This window comes from Jaculus jaculus, chromosome 13 (genome assembly GCF_020740685.1).
Source record: "Jaculus jaculus isolate mJacJac1 chromosome 13, mJacJac1.mat.Y.cur, whole genome shotgun sequence".
Taxonomy (NCBI): Eukaryota; Metazoa; Chordata; class Mammalia; order Rodentia; family Dipodidae; genus Jaculus; species Jaculus jaculus.
This window is the reverse complement of record NC_059114.1, coordinates 74,404,191-74,418,156: the sequence shown is the minus strand read 5'-3', so window position 1 is coordinate 74,418,156 and position 13,966 is coordinate 74,404,191. Positions and strand designations below refer to the sequence as shown.

The 13,966-nt window shown below is 43.2% G+C and overlaps 1 protein-coding gene across 1 annotated transcript in view; it reads right to left on the bottom strand.

The window, feature by feature from the left end:
* Positions 1 to 2,518: 2,518 nt before the first annotated feature.
* The window catches only part of Golph3 (golgi phosphoprotein 3), a 32,111-nt gene continuing 20,663 nt past the window's right edge, over positions 2,519 to 13,966 (bottom strand). The window contains exon 4 of the mRNA XM_045132918.1: positions 2,519 to 4,403. Within this exon, the coding sequence (XP_044988853.1) occupies positions 3,979 to 4,403 (425 nt within the window). The 3' untranslated portion in view covers positions 2,519 to 3,978. The remainder of the gene's footprint in view (positions 4,404 to 13,966) is intronic.

The window sequence follows — 13,966 nt, the reverse complement described above, 5'->3', positions numbered from 1 at the left end:
CTAGCTCAGTCCAAGCAAAACTTTCTCACTCTCATAAGCCAAACCTCACAGTCCATACTTCTTACTGCCTTCAGGTCTTTCAACGCTGACCAGAGTAGTCCATTAAGCTGTACTTACAGCACTGCAAGGTATCTCTTAGGCCAAGGTTTCAAATCCTTCCAAGTTCCTCTTGAAAATCAGTTCCAGTAGGCCAAAGCCACAGTCAGGTATTTAGCAACAATCCCACTCCTTGGCACCACTTTATGTTGTAGTCTGGCTCACGTCAGCAGCTTGGGGGGGGGTGTTATTTGGGCTTACAGGTTCAAGGGGGAAGCTCCATGATGGCAAGGAAAAATAATGGCATGAGCAGAGGGTGGACATCACCTCCTGGCCAACATAAAGTGGACAATAGCAACAGAGTGCGCCAGACACTGGCTATAATCTCCATAAGCCCGCCCCCAACAATACACTTCCTCCAGGAGGCGTTAATTCCCAACTGTCCATCAGCTGGGAACCTAGCATGCACAACACCTAAGTTTATGGGGGACACCTGACTCAAACCACCACACAGCTGAAAAGCAAGAAGCTCCAGGCTCTGTGAAAGCTCCTGTCTCAGACAGCAACAGGACGCCTGCCAGGCGTGGTGATGCACGACTTTAATCCCAGCACTACGGAGACAGGTGGGAAGATTGCTGTGAGTTCAAGGCCACCCCGAGACTAAAAAGTGAATTCCAGGTCAGCCTGGGCTAGAGTGAGACGCTACCTCGAAGGACCCCCCAAAAAAGAAAAAAAGAGCAAAATCATCATCTGACCTTTCACGTGGAGGAGGAACACACATGTGCACACACATATACTATATATACCAAAACAAGGATATGCACCCCAACTGCAATGAATTTTTATGCCCCAGTTAAGCAGGGGACTGACCTCTTATTTTCCCAAGCACCTGGTGGCCAATCTAAGCGTTAACAGCCAAGGAACAATCAGAATCCCTGCAGGACTCAGCTCAGCAGAGGTCAGCGGCCCAGCTCACCGGGGTCTCATGACGGTCACTGTTTTCTAAGCCATCTAACTGGCCCCTGAGCTTCTTCTGGTAAATTCTCCTGCCTCCATCTCTCCTCTTGCCTGTAGTCATGACTGAAATTACAAACACCTGCCACTGTCTGGCTTTTTACTGGGTTTTGGTATTCCAAACTCAGGTAATCATGTTAGCGTGCCTTAGCCATCACTCCAGTCCCTCCAGAACTTTTCCAACTTCCCAAACTCTGCAACATAAAACACCATTCTGTGGAAGAGTATACATGGCTGTTTAGAGAAAGTGATGATTCAAACACAGGGTAGGAAATAATTAAAGTGTAGACTAGAATGCCTTGCCACACAAGAGGTCATGAAAGGCTAGAACTGTGCTAGAAAAACCAAAGATCCTTAAGAGACTTCTACTGGCCAAAGACATGACACTTTGAGGGCAACTTTAACAGATCAAAAAACACATTTGTCGCATCACTATATATGCAATAATCAGGCACAAAAAGAAAAACACTGTTATGACCTCATAATGTCCTCTCACTTATACTTGACCTCTGAAGTGTTGAGGTTACAAGAGGATGAGAAGGGAAGAATAAGGAAATGAATACTGATTTAACAAAAAAGATAGGATGGGGCTGAAGGGATGGCTTGGCAGTTAAAGCATTTGCCTGTAAAGCCAAGGGACCCAAGTTTGATTCCTCAGGACCCACATTAGCCAGATGTACAAGGGGGCATACACGTTTGGAGTACGTTTGCAGTCGTTGGGGACCTGGTGTGCCCATTCTCTCTCTCCCCCTTTTTCGCTGTCAAAAGATAATTTAAAAAAAAGAAAAAAAGATAGGATGTCTTAGAGTTAAGTTTCAGTGATCCTCTGGGCGTGGTGGCGCACGCCTTTAATCCCAGCGCTCGGGAGGCCAGGTCAGCCTGGGCTAGAGTAAAACCCTACCTCGAAAAACAAAAATAAAATAAAGTTTGGGATTTTTTTTTTCTTTTTTCTCCCCCACTCCCAAGCAAAGGAAATGTGTTAAATGACCTTGGGGTGGTGGTGCACACCTTGAGCCCAGCATTCAGGAGGCAGAGCTAAGACAATCACCGAGTGTGATGACGGCTTGGGACTATACAGTGAGTGCTAGGTCAGCCTGGGTTGGCATGAGACTGTACCTCGAAAAAAATAATAAATTACCGATTAGCTAAAGATGTGGCTCGATGGGTGGGGTGCTGCTTAGCACACACAAGGCCCTGCACTGGATCCCCAGCACCAAATAAACCGGCCACGGCAGCACATAGCTGCAATGCTAGCACGCTCGGGTCGAAGCGAGAGGAAGGTCAAGGTCTACCTCGACCACACAGCGAGTTCAAAGCCAGCCTGAGGTACATGAGACCCCGTTTCAAACAAAACAGAAAAAAAGGTTGCCCAGTCTACACAGAAAAGTTACAATGTTACACTAAATAAAACTTCATTTGATAGCAAAATAAATGTGCAAACAAAAATACAAATGACAGCTTGCTCTGATTCAGGCACTTTCAAGATCATGTTTATTACTTCAGATAAAAAGATAGGATACATATTAGGGAATCCCTTAAAATTTAATTCTAGAGTTATAACGCCATCTAGTATTTTTTCATCAAATGTTAACCAAAAATATTTCTAAACACCTGAAAGCCCCACTATTAACATGAACTATGGTAATAAAAAATCTGACATTTAATTTGTTCAATGTATAGTATTTACATTATGGAACCAAAGGTGCAGTAAGCAGTAATAAAGGGTAAAAATAAACTTTAAAAAGCAAAGGCTCGGAGTCTTACAATGTGCTGATTATCATAATTGTATATAAAAATTGAAGCCCAGCAGAGCGCTCTGGCATGAAGTCTTCATCATCCGTGTTGCGGTCATTATCCGCTACCATTTACATGCAGCATCTGCTACGACTGAGATTTTATTTCCCCAACAAAGTAGAAGATAAATGACATTTCAGAAAGACAAACTGAGGATAGAAACAGAATAAACTGTACTCAAGATTAGTACTGGTCACAGCCTCTCCCCTACAGAAATCATGAAAACAGTTAAGACTGGGAAGAAAAAAAAAGTGCACGAAGATATGCAAAGGCCAAGTACCGTGAGTGGCACAGCTCAAAGACGCGGACTAACCAATCACCCGCAGCCCTTTTCCTCCTTCAGCGACAAGAGGTCGGTTTTGCCATCTAACAACAATGACTGAAGCAAGTGAGGGGCACCAAGTGTACAAACTAATTTTGAAAAATACTAAAGACATGGGCCAGAGAAGGGCAATTTATATGTAATTCAAACTATATACAGCGCAACTGGAATGCAGCCCATCCCAAACTGACTTTGTGAAACAATTGGACCTTATGATTTAACAGTTAAAATTATAACAAGTGTAATAAAACAATAGATTTACATGGGAAGCAACATCCAAGGGGCACTTTATATTAAGTATTTAATGTGCTGTTTCAATTTAAAAATAATTTTGCTAAGTATACATCTCAACTGAGATCTATGTATAAAATGTCCTAATAGATACAGATATTTACCTTTGGTGAGTTGAAGGCCTTGTTGTGACTTATCTAAACTGTAGGCAGAATGCCAGATGGGTAGGTATGCACATGTGGGCAACTCAAGCCGAGGTCATCCGAAAGCTGTGCATGTGAGGTGACTGGAGCTACTCGGAAAGTTCAAGTATCCCAGAAACCCAAACCAGATTAGCAGTGAGGATGGCAACAGGGAATGAAATGCCAATGTGGCAGTACAATTGGTTAAAAACTAACAGGAAGGCTTCTCGTACCAGCAGAATCCTGCATACATACAAAAAAGAAATAGCCACCCACCATTTCATACATAAAACAAAAGCAAACCAGAGTATGGGAAAGTACAAACTGCAGAAAACCAGGAGTCAGTAGAAGAAAAACTACTGGTTTACAGTTGAGAAAGGAAATGTTTCATTCTGACAGTTACTTGGTGAATGCCGCCACCACCGCCCACAGAACCTCGTTGGTGTTGGCCTTCAGACACTCTGCTTCTGGGTCTAAGTCGAGAAGTTGCCGTACTCTCTTGGTGGCTAAATCATATTGCTCGTCCAGAAGAGGAGCAAAAGCATTTTCCAGAACATCTGAAGCATGGGCGAGGTAAATGAGGGCCAGCAAGCGCTTGTCCATGCGGTGAGGGTCATTTACCCATTTGTCAAGAACAGCTTCTTGCACCTTCTTGATGAGGCGCTGCTTAATGTTGTTATTGGTCAGAGGATGTGTCGTCATGTCAAAGAGAAGGAAGTTCTGTTTCTCCGTTGTCAGTACACCCTTTTCTACCAGGTTCTTAGCTAATCGTTCCCGTACATTTCGTAATTGATAATGCAGTTTTAGGGGATTCCATGTCTCACCTAAACAGAAAATTTCACAAGTTAGCAACCATGATTATTAACTGCTAATTTTGCAAACTTTTTTAAATGAACACTGAAACCTGACTTTTGCCCCAACCATATCTTAAAGCCCTTACAACTAGACCTGGTCCATTCTAAGTATCTGGCACACTGTATCCAGCACAGTAGTCACTAAATTCTAAACTGAAGGAAAGATAAAGTCTAAACCGAGTCAGGAATGAGGACTCACTTAACTTAATCCCAGCACTGGGGAGGCTGAGGTAGAAGGATCACCATGAGCTCAAGACCAGCCTGAGCTACAGAGAGGAGTTCTGAATCAGCATGGCCTAGAGTGAGACCCTGCCTCAGACAAGTCAAGTCTAAACTAAACCATAGTCTTCAAATCTCAGTTACCTTTAATGTAATGGAGAAATGTGCCAAACATTATATTTTGTCCCAGCATAAAAGCCAGCCAAGGGCTAGAGAGGTGGCTGAGCGTTTAAGGCACTTACCTACCTATGCAGCATAAGGACCCAGGTTCAACCCCCCAGAACCTGAATAAACCAGGCACACAAGGTGACACACATGTACACAGGTGGCACATGCATCTGAAGTTTGACTGCAATGGCTAGAGGCCCTGGGCATGCCAATTCTCTCATAAATTAATTAATTGTGGCTGAAAAGATGGCTTAGCGGTTAAGGTGTTTGCCTGTAAAGCCAAAGGATCCAGTACGATTCTCCAGGAACCATTTACACCAGATGCACAAGGGGCACAGGCATCTAGAATTCATTTGCAGTGGCTGGAGGCCCTGGTGCACCCATATTCTCATTCTCTCCCTCCTCTCTGCATGCAAGTAAATAAAATTTTAAGAACATTATTAAAGGCAGCACAGCAGACTCAGGCCAAAGGGACCAGAGGAAGAAGCCTGCTTAGCTCACGCCACTCTGAGCACTGCTGACAGGCAGTCTGCAAAGACAGGAAAACCATTCGAATGAGTCTTTGCTGACAAGAAATGTAAAACTAAGCTGGACGTGGTGGCGCGCGCCTTTAATCCCAGCACCCGGGAAGCAGAGGTAAGAGGATCACTGTGAGCTCGAGGCCACCCTGAGACTACATAGTGAATTCCAGGTCAACCTGGGCTACAGTGAAACCCTACACTGAAAAACAACAACAAAAAAAGTAAAACTGATTCAAAAGAGAACAAAAAAATTTCACAATTTTAGCCTTACCATCCATAAATACTTTTTGTTTTTCTTTCCATTAAAATAGATTTTTAATTTTCTGTTATAGAAACCAGAGAGAAATATATCAAAATATTAACCCTGGGGGCTGCAGAGATGGCTCAACTATTGAAGGTGCTTGCATGCAAAGTCTAATGGCCTGGGTTCAATTTCCCAGTCCCATGTAAAAGCCAATGCACAATGTGATGCCTATGACAGGAGTTCATTTACAGTAGCCAAGAGGCCCTGGTGCTCATGCATACACATTTCTTTCCCCCTTCTCTTTCTCTCCTCCTCCTCTCCCTTCTCCACTTTCAAATAAATGAATTAAAAAAATTTTTTTACTATAGTACTTTCCTAAATTAGAATATGTAAAAAATCAGCTGGATGGTCCACCTTTAATCCAAGCACTCCAGAGGATCACTGTGAGTTCAAGGCCACCAAGAGATTACATAATGAATTCCAGGCCAGACTGCACTAGAGTGAGAGACTGTACCTCAAACAAACAAAACAAGGGCTGGAGGGACAGCTTAGCAGTTAAGGCACTTGTCTGCAAAGCCCAAGGACCTCGGTTCGATTCCCCAGGACCCACATAAACCAGATACACAAGATGGCTCATACATCTGGAGCTTGCTTGCAGTGGCTAGAGGCCCTGGCATGCCCCACTCTCTCTGCCTTTCTCTCTTAAATAAATAATAAATAAATAAAAATTTAAAAAGAATATGTTATATGGAATCCTCTGGTTTCAGACAATGGAACACTCAGGAGCCATAGATCATTGTCAGAAAATTTTCAGTGCCAGGGATGGGATATCTCCAGTGAGTTGTTGGCCAGGGAAGTCCCTAATGCCCCCAAAACATTATAGGCCATTGCTGAGGCCCTTGGTTTCCCACCAGGAATCAATGGTAAGACCCTATTGCTGAACACTCCACACATACTTAGGCTGCAAGGCCACTGAGAAATCCTGCTGGAATTGAGCTGATAACCTCCTCCATGTAGACCAGCTGACAGAAAGCTGGAAGAAGACATTCTACATGTAGTTCAATGGGAGAAAGAGATACCACCAGTGAAGATACTCAACAGTGGACACTGCAAGCCTTATAATTAGCCAGCCAGGCCAAATGAGCCAACGGGTACAATAGTGGCATGTCTGTCATGGTGGAAACCAACTGCCCTCAAATTGGACTGGAGGCCTGCTCCATGGGGAGAACACATCCCTGATACTAAAAACTTAAAACAGGGGTAGTCATGAGCCCTAGGGATGTAACATCTGCTGATGTCTGGAAAAATGTATATGCTATGCTTATCAAACTGCCCAGTAAGCACTTCTCTTAATATTTGTACCCTTACATTAACACTACTCTCACTTTGGGTAGAGAATCTTCTCTTTTCAGACGGCAGTGGCCTTGGGATGACTCAGAAGGTATCGCAGTGCTGGAAAGAAGTGACTAGAGTACTGAGTAACATCTCCATCACACCTTCCAAAGCTCAGGGTCTAATGCGGAAGAGGTGGTGGAAGGAATGTTAAGAGCCAAAGGAAGAGTAGGACTCCTTACAACGTGCTCCCTCCAGACATAAAATAGCCTGGATATCCATGACCTCATAGTGCCTGACACTACCTACACAAGACCATCATAAGAGGAGGAAAAGACCATGACACCAAAATAAAAGAGAGACTAATTGAGAGGGGGAGGGGTTATGATGGAGAATGGAATGAGAGGGGGAGGGGTTATGATGGAGAATGGAATTTCAAAGAGAAAAGTGGGGGTAGGGAGGGTATTACCATGGGATATTTTTTATAATCATGGAAAATGTTAATAAAAATTGACAAAAAAAATAAAAAGAATATGTTAAAGATCAACCACCAGACAAAAGCTCTAAGGTTGACATTCTATAACAGAGAGAAATTATTTTTTATTTTTTTTATTTTTTCTGAGATAGAGTCTCACTCTAGCCCAGGCTGACCTGGAATTCACTATGTGGTCTCAGGGTGGCCTTGAACTCACAGTGATCCTCCTACCTCTGCCTCCAAAGGGCTGGGATTAAAGGCATGCACCACCATGTCCTGCCAAGAGAAATTTTTAAAGCTTTTTTTATTTTTTTTGTTCATTTTTATTTATTTATTTGAAAGCAACAACACAGAGAGAGAGAAAGGCAGAGAGAGAGAGAATGGGGGCATCAGGGCTTCCAGCCAGTGCACACAAACTCCAGACACGTGCGACCCCTTGTGGATCTGGCTAACGTAGGTCCTGGGGAATCTAGCCTCGAACTGGGGTCCTTAGGCTTAACCGCTAAACACATCTCTCCAGCCCAAAATTCTTAAGCTAAACAACTCATTACAAAAACCCTTAACTACTTACTATTAGCTATTTAATTTTTAGTTCCTCAGTTGCACAAGCCACATTTCATGAGCCAAAAGCCACCAAGTGCCCATTAGCACACGGACAGAAAGCATTCACCATCACAAAGCTCTCCTGTGCAGTGGCACCCTGAAGGACATTACTGATCAAAGACTTTCACTATCTGACTAAAGAAGATCCTGGACTTGCTTCCTCATTTTATTGATTTATTTCTATCATGACACCTGTTTTGGGACACTGGTCATAAAGCATCCCTGAACTGTGACTCAAGGGAAATTTAATGGCCCAAACTAACTGCAGGCACACCTTTGGCAACAGAACAGGAAGGACCCCAAGCAGAGCAGAGCACTCAGCCTGAGGGCAGAGGGCAGATGTCTAAAGCATCGACAATGTGCAAGGCACACTCACTATACAGAAATAGGCCCAGGATGCTGTTTGTTCCCTTGAGTCTCATAGGCAGAAAGCTAAGCTGCACACATTGATGGGAGAAGGTCTGAAACCCAGGAAAGACAAATGCAAAAAAAGAGGTACAAGCTGGACACTTCTAAGGGTTCACACAGGGCTCAGAAAACCTCAAGTGCCAACTAGCCTGAGTGGAAAGGCTTTACTCTACACCCAATACATGAAATGAAATAGAATGTACTTCAGTAATAGGGCTAAACTAGCCTGACAGAAAAGCAACCCTAGACCTGCACTAACAGAGCTTGAAAGCAACTTAATTGGCAAGCAACTGATCCTATACCAAAGCAAAATTCAACACTCTTTAGACAAACCAAAAATCTAATACAATGTCTAACACTCAAAAAAGAGTCAGGTTTGCAAAGAAGAGAATGTGACCCAAAACTACAGTGGAATATTAATAGTCAACCAAATAAGACATGACCCAGAAATGACAAAAGATGATAAAATTAGTAGAAAAGAATTTAAAACAGCTATTATAATACCTAAATAATTTAAAGAAAAATCTGTACACAGAGAAAATGGGAACTATTTTTAAAAGAATGACCTACAACTGTCACACTGTCTTTGTACTTTTGAAACTATCATACATGTGTAACTTTGATCATATTCAGCACTATTACCCTCTTATCTCCTGTACTCCACTGTGCATTTTCAACTTACTTTGAAAAGGTTGGGATTTCAGACTGGAGAGATGGCTAAGCAGTTAGTGAGCTTGCCTGTAAAACCTAATGATCTGGGTTCAATTCCCCAGTACCCATGTAAAGCCAGATGCACAATGGCACATGTATCCGGAGTTGGTTTGCAACAGCTAGAGGTCCTGGCACACCCCTTCTCTGTCTCTTCCTGCTTACAAATAAGTAATTATCAAAATTACTTAATGAAGGCTGGAAAGAACGCCTAGTGATTAGGGCGCTTGCCTGTGAAGCCTAAGAACCCATGTTTGACTGTCCAGATCCCACATAAACCACACACACAAAGGTGAAGCACACGCAAGATCATACATGCCCACTAGGTGGTGCAAGCGTTGGGACTTCAATCGCAGTCCTGAGGCCCTGATGCACCAATTTTCCCTCCCCTTCTCCCTTTCCTTCCCTTTCTCTCCCCCTCTAAAATATAAAAAAGAATTACTTGATGAAAACTAGTACCATGAATCAGTAGTGCCATCATTTGCAGTGCATCTACCCTGTTCAGCTATCCGTTGTCAGCAAGTCTCCTCAGCCTTCCAGCAAGGACTGAAGACGAGTGGCTCTCCATGAAGCCTCCAGGCCTTCACTGATGGATTGGCACTGCTGAGGCATCCAGCCTCATGAACCAACCTGCAACTGGGTTCTCTGACTCTCGAGCCTGCAGACTGCTATTGTTGGACTGCTGTAAGCTAATCTCATAAATTCCTTTTTAAATACAATTTATTATAACAATTCCATTCCTCTAGAGAACCCTAATACGTGCCAGCTGTGGTGGCATGCTCCTTGACCCAGCTCTGGGGTAGCAGAGCCAGGGAAGCCCTGGGACTGACTGACTAGGTAGACTAGTACAATCAGTGAGCTTTAGGCTCTGCAAGACTGAAAGATGGAGTGTGACTGAGCAAGACCCCAGCACTGACCTTTGACCTCCACACAACAATACATGCACCCCTCCCCAACATACACATAAAATCAATTGACAAGTTACTTGATGAGACAAGACAGCATAACAAGATTTTTGTTTTGTTTTGTTTTTCAAGGTAGGGTCTCACTCTAGACCAGGCTGACCTGAAATTCACTATGTAGTCTCAGGGAGGCCTCGAATTCTCAGCGATCACCCTACCTCTCTGCCTCCAAGTGCTGGGATTAAAGGTGTGTGCCACTACACCTGGCTTCCATACCTGATTTTTTTAAAATATTTATTTATTTATAAGGAGTTAAAAGAGACTGAGAAGGCTGGCACCTTTTTTTTTTTTCCTTTCTCACCCCCCACCAGCAGGCACCTTTTAAAAAGTAATATTCTTAGGCTGGAGAGATGGCTTAGCAATTAAGGCATTTGCCTGCACAGCCAAAGGACTTTGATTCGATTCCCCAGGACCCACATAAGCCAGATGCACAAGGGGGCGTGTATGACTGGAGTACATTTGCAGTGGCTAGAGGCCCTGGTGTGCCCATTCTCTCTCGGCCTTTTTTCACTCTCTCAAATAAATAAAAAAACTTTTTAAATAAATAAATATTCTTATTTGCAACCAGAGACAGACTGGGTACACCAGTGCCTTCAGATGCTGCATATGAACTTCAGACACACGTGCCATTTTGGGCATCTGGCTTTTATCTGGGTACTGGGGGATTGAAGCCAGGTCATTAGGTTCCGCAGGCAAATGCCTTAACATCTGAGTCATCTCTCCAGCCTACCTAACAAGTTCTAAGAAAGGGTTTTGCAGCTTGGTGGTTAAGCATCTGCCCGCAAAGCCTAAGGACTTAGGTTAGATTGCCCAGTACCCACATAAGCCAGATAGATGCACAAGGCAGGCGGTGCACGCATCTGGAGTTTAAATCCCTACTCGTCTGTGTGCTAACCAAATGTCCTTGTACAAACTCCTCCTTAGCCTCCTTCTGTTTCCTCATATGCAAAGACAACCCAACCAAGTTCTCGTAAGAGCCTTGAAGCACAGAATATGTTGCCTCTATTACTCACTCACACACAATCAACCCTCTGCAAAAAAGAAATGTATGGGAAGGCTTTGGAGATGGCTTCGAGGTTAAGACACCTGCCTGTGAAGCCTAAGGACTCATGCTTGACTCTCCAGGTCACACCTAAGCCAGATGCACAAAGTGACACAAGCGCACAAGGTTGCACATGGGCACAAGGTGGCATACGCATCTGGAGTTTAACTGCAGTGGCTCTCCACCTTGGCACGCAATTCTCATTCTCATCCAAAAAGAAAGAAAGAAAGAAATGTGTGGTATTTATAATATTCTAGAACTCACACCAGATGCCAAGAATATGAACATTAATAAGACACATTTCTAACCCTGCAGGAATTTAAGTGAAAGAAACATTCATAATATTAAGTTACTGCCTAGAATAAAATGGAAATGGAACCCCAAGAAGATGAAATTCCCAGAAAGATCAGAAATAACTTGAATTTAATACTAAGGAGTATCTCTAAGAAAGTTACAGGGGAAGAACATACAAGCTGAATCTAAAGATACAGAAAAAGGCTGGAGAGATGGCTTAGTGGTTAAGGCACTTGCCTGCAAAGTCTAAGGACCCAGGTTCGATTCCCACATCTGGAGTTCACTGGCAGTGCTAGAAGGCCATGGCGTGCCCATTCTCTATCTCTCTCCTGCTCTCTAAATAAATAAATAAAAATCCAGATAGATTCAGCATCCTCTCCTACCAGATGGACACACGCCAAGGAGAGCACAGAGAAACTTCCCATACACTGTGAACCTGAGACAGAAGCAAAGCTCTGCTTTCAAAGGTATTCACTCTTTCAAAGGTATTCACTTTGGCTTAGCAGTTAAGGCACTCACCTGAAAAGCCAAAAGACCCAGGTGCAATTCCCCAGTACACACATAAGCCACATGCACTGCATGGTGCATGTGTCTGAAGCTCATTTGAGTGGCCGAAGACCCTGGCATACCTATTCTCTCTCAATCAAATAAATAAATGTTTTTTTTATAAAAAAAAAAAAAAAACAAGCAAAGGTGTTCATTTCAACATTTCTATTGTACAACACAACTGTATTCTAACTGAGTAAGTCAAACAGGAAGGAAATTTATGCTCAGAAAACACCTTGGCATGGCTTCCCAAACAAAAGGAAAAAACAGAAGTGGGTAATTTTAAGAAACCCTTAGTCAAAAACATTTTTTAGCCAGGTGGTGCATGCCTTTAATTCCAGCACTCAGGAGGCAGAGGTAAGAGCATCACTGTGAGTTCAACACCACCCTGAGACTACATAGTGAATTCCAGGTTAGCCTGGGTTAGACCTCAAAAAAAATTTTTTTTAATCTTGTAATAAATAGTGCTTGAATTTTTATGTTAAAAGCTGTTACTGTGACCCATTCTGGTAATCACTAGTCCCTAAGTTGTTCATATAACTAAGTTACATGTTTAAAGGCTTGGAGTAAAACTTGGTAAATTATACACAACAAATTTAAAATGTATAAAATTTAGACTTATGAATGTTTGAAGAAAAGTTCTGTAAAGGTTATTTATGCTCACTGCTCAACAATCACTTAGTAAACAATGATATATTGAGGAAGAACTGCTACGGTTTGATAGGAAAAGACCTCAGCGGACTCATGTGTTTGAACATCTGGTTCCCAACTGGTGGCGCTGTACAGGTTATGCACACTTTGGGACATGGGGCCTTCCCTAGCAGAAGTGGGCCTCTGGAACAGGCCCGGAAGTGACAGCCACTTTGATCAGGCCCGAGCTGTCTGCCTCCCTCCATGCTCCTGCTGCCGTGCTTTCCCAGCTCCTCCAGGTCTGCCACCCCTGAAGCTGTGAGCCAAATGAAGCTTTCCTCATTTAAGATGCTTCTGTCAGGACTTTTGTACCTAAATAATTTCAATATAAAAATTCCTATTGCCGGGCATAGTGGCACACACCTTTAATCCCAGCACTCAGGAGGCTGAGAGAGGTAGGAGGATTGCCGTGAGTTCGAGGCCACCCTGAAACTACGTAGTGAATTCTAGGTCAGCCTGAGCTAGGCCGAGACACTACCTCAAAAAAAAAAAAAAATTCCTATCTTCCTGGACACTACAAATTCTAAATAGTTTCCTTCCTTCATAAATATGGCAGTTTAGTAATAACTTATGACCAAACTAACCAACCACATTAATTTTTCAGAAAGCCCAAAAGTGCAGTGATGCATGAGTGTGGACACACAACACAAGGCATGTGTGGTGCTCCGGGGACAAGTCTGGATTGGTCCCCTGCCTTTCCATCTCACTGGAAACTACTAATTCTTTGCTGCACTTGCCTCACACTTCCAGGGAAATTCTGTCTCCACCTCCCATCTCACCTTTAGCGCGCTGAGATGGCACAAGCCCTCCATAGCTTCCAGCTTTTTTACATGGGGTTTGGGGATTAAACCTTTGTGTTCCTTTTGAGCAGTGGGCATTTAATCCATAGAGCCATCTCTCCCAAGCCCTTTTTTTTTTATTTTTGAAATAGGGTTTCTCTGTAACCCAGGCTGGCCCAGAATTTACTCTATAGCCTAGGCAGCAATATTGCTGCCTCAAGTACATCTGGCAAGTGTTTAAATTTTTTGAACAGTCTGCCTTGAGTATATGCATATTTATTAATTCTTTTAAAATAACAAACATGTTGAAAACTAAACAATAAATAAGATGGATCTTTTTTTTGGGGGGGGGGTTCAAGGTAGGGTCTCGCTCTAGCCCAAACTGAGCTGGAATTCACTAGTGTCAGGGTGGCCTCGAACTCATGGCCATACTCCTACCTCTGCCTCCCAAGTGCTGAGATTAAAGGCGTGCGCCACCACATCCAGCAATAAGACAGGTGTTTGAGTACCGCTAACCTCAGGTAAAGAAACCTGTTCCTGTT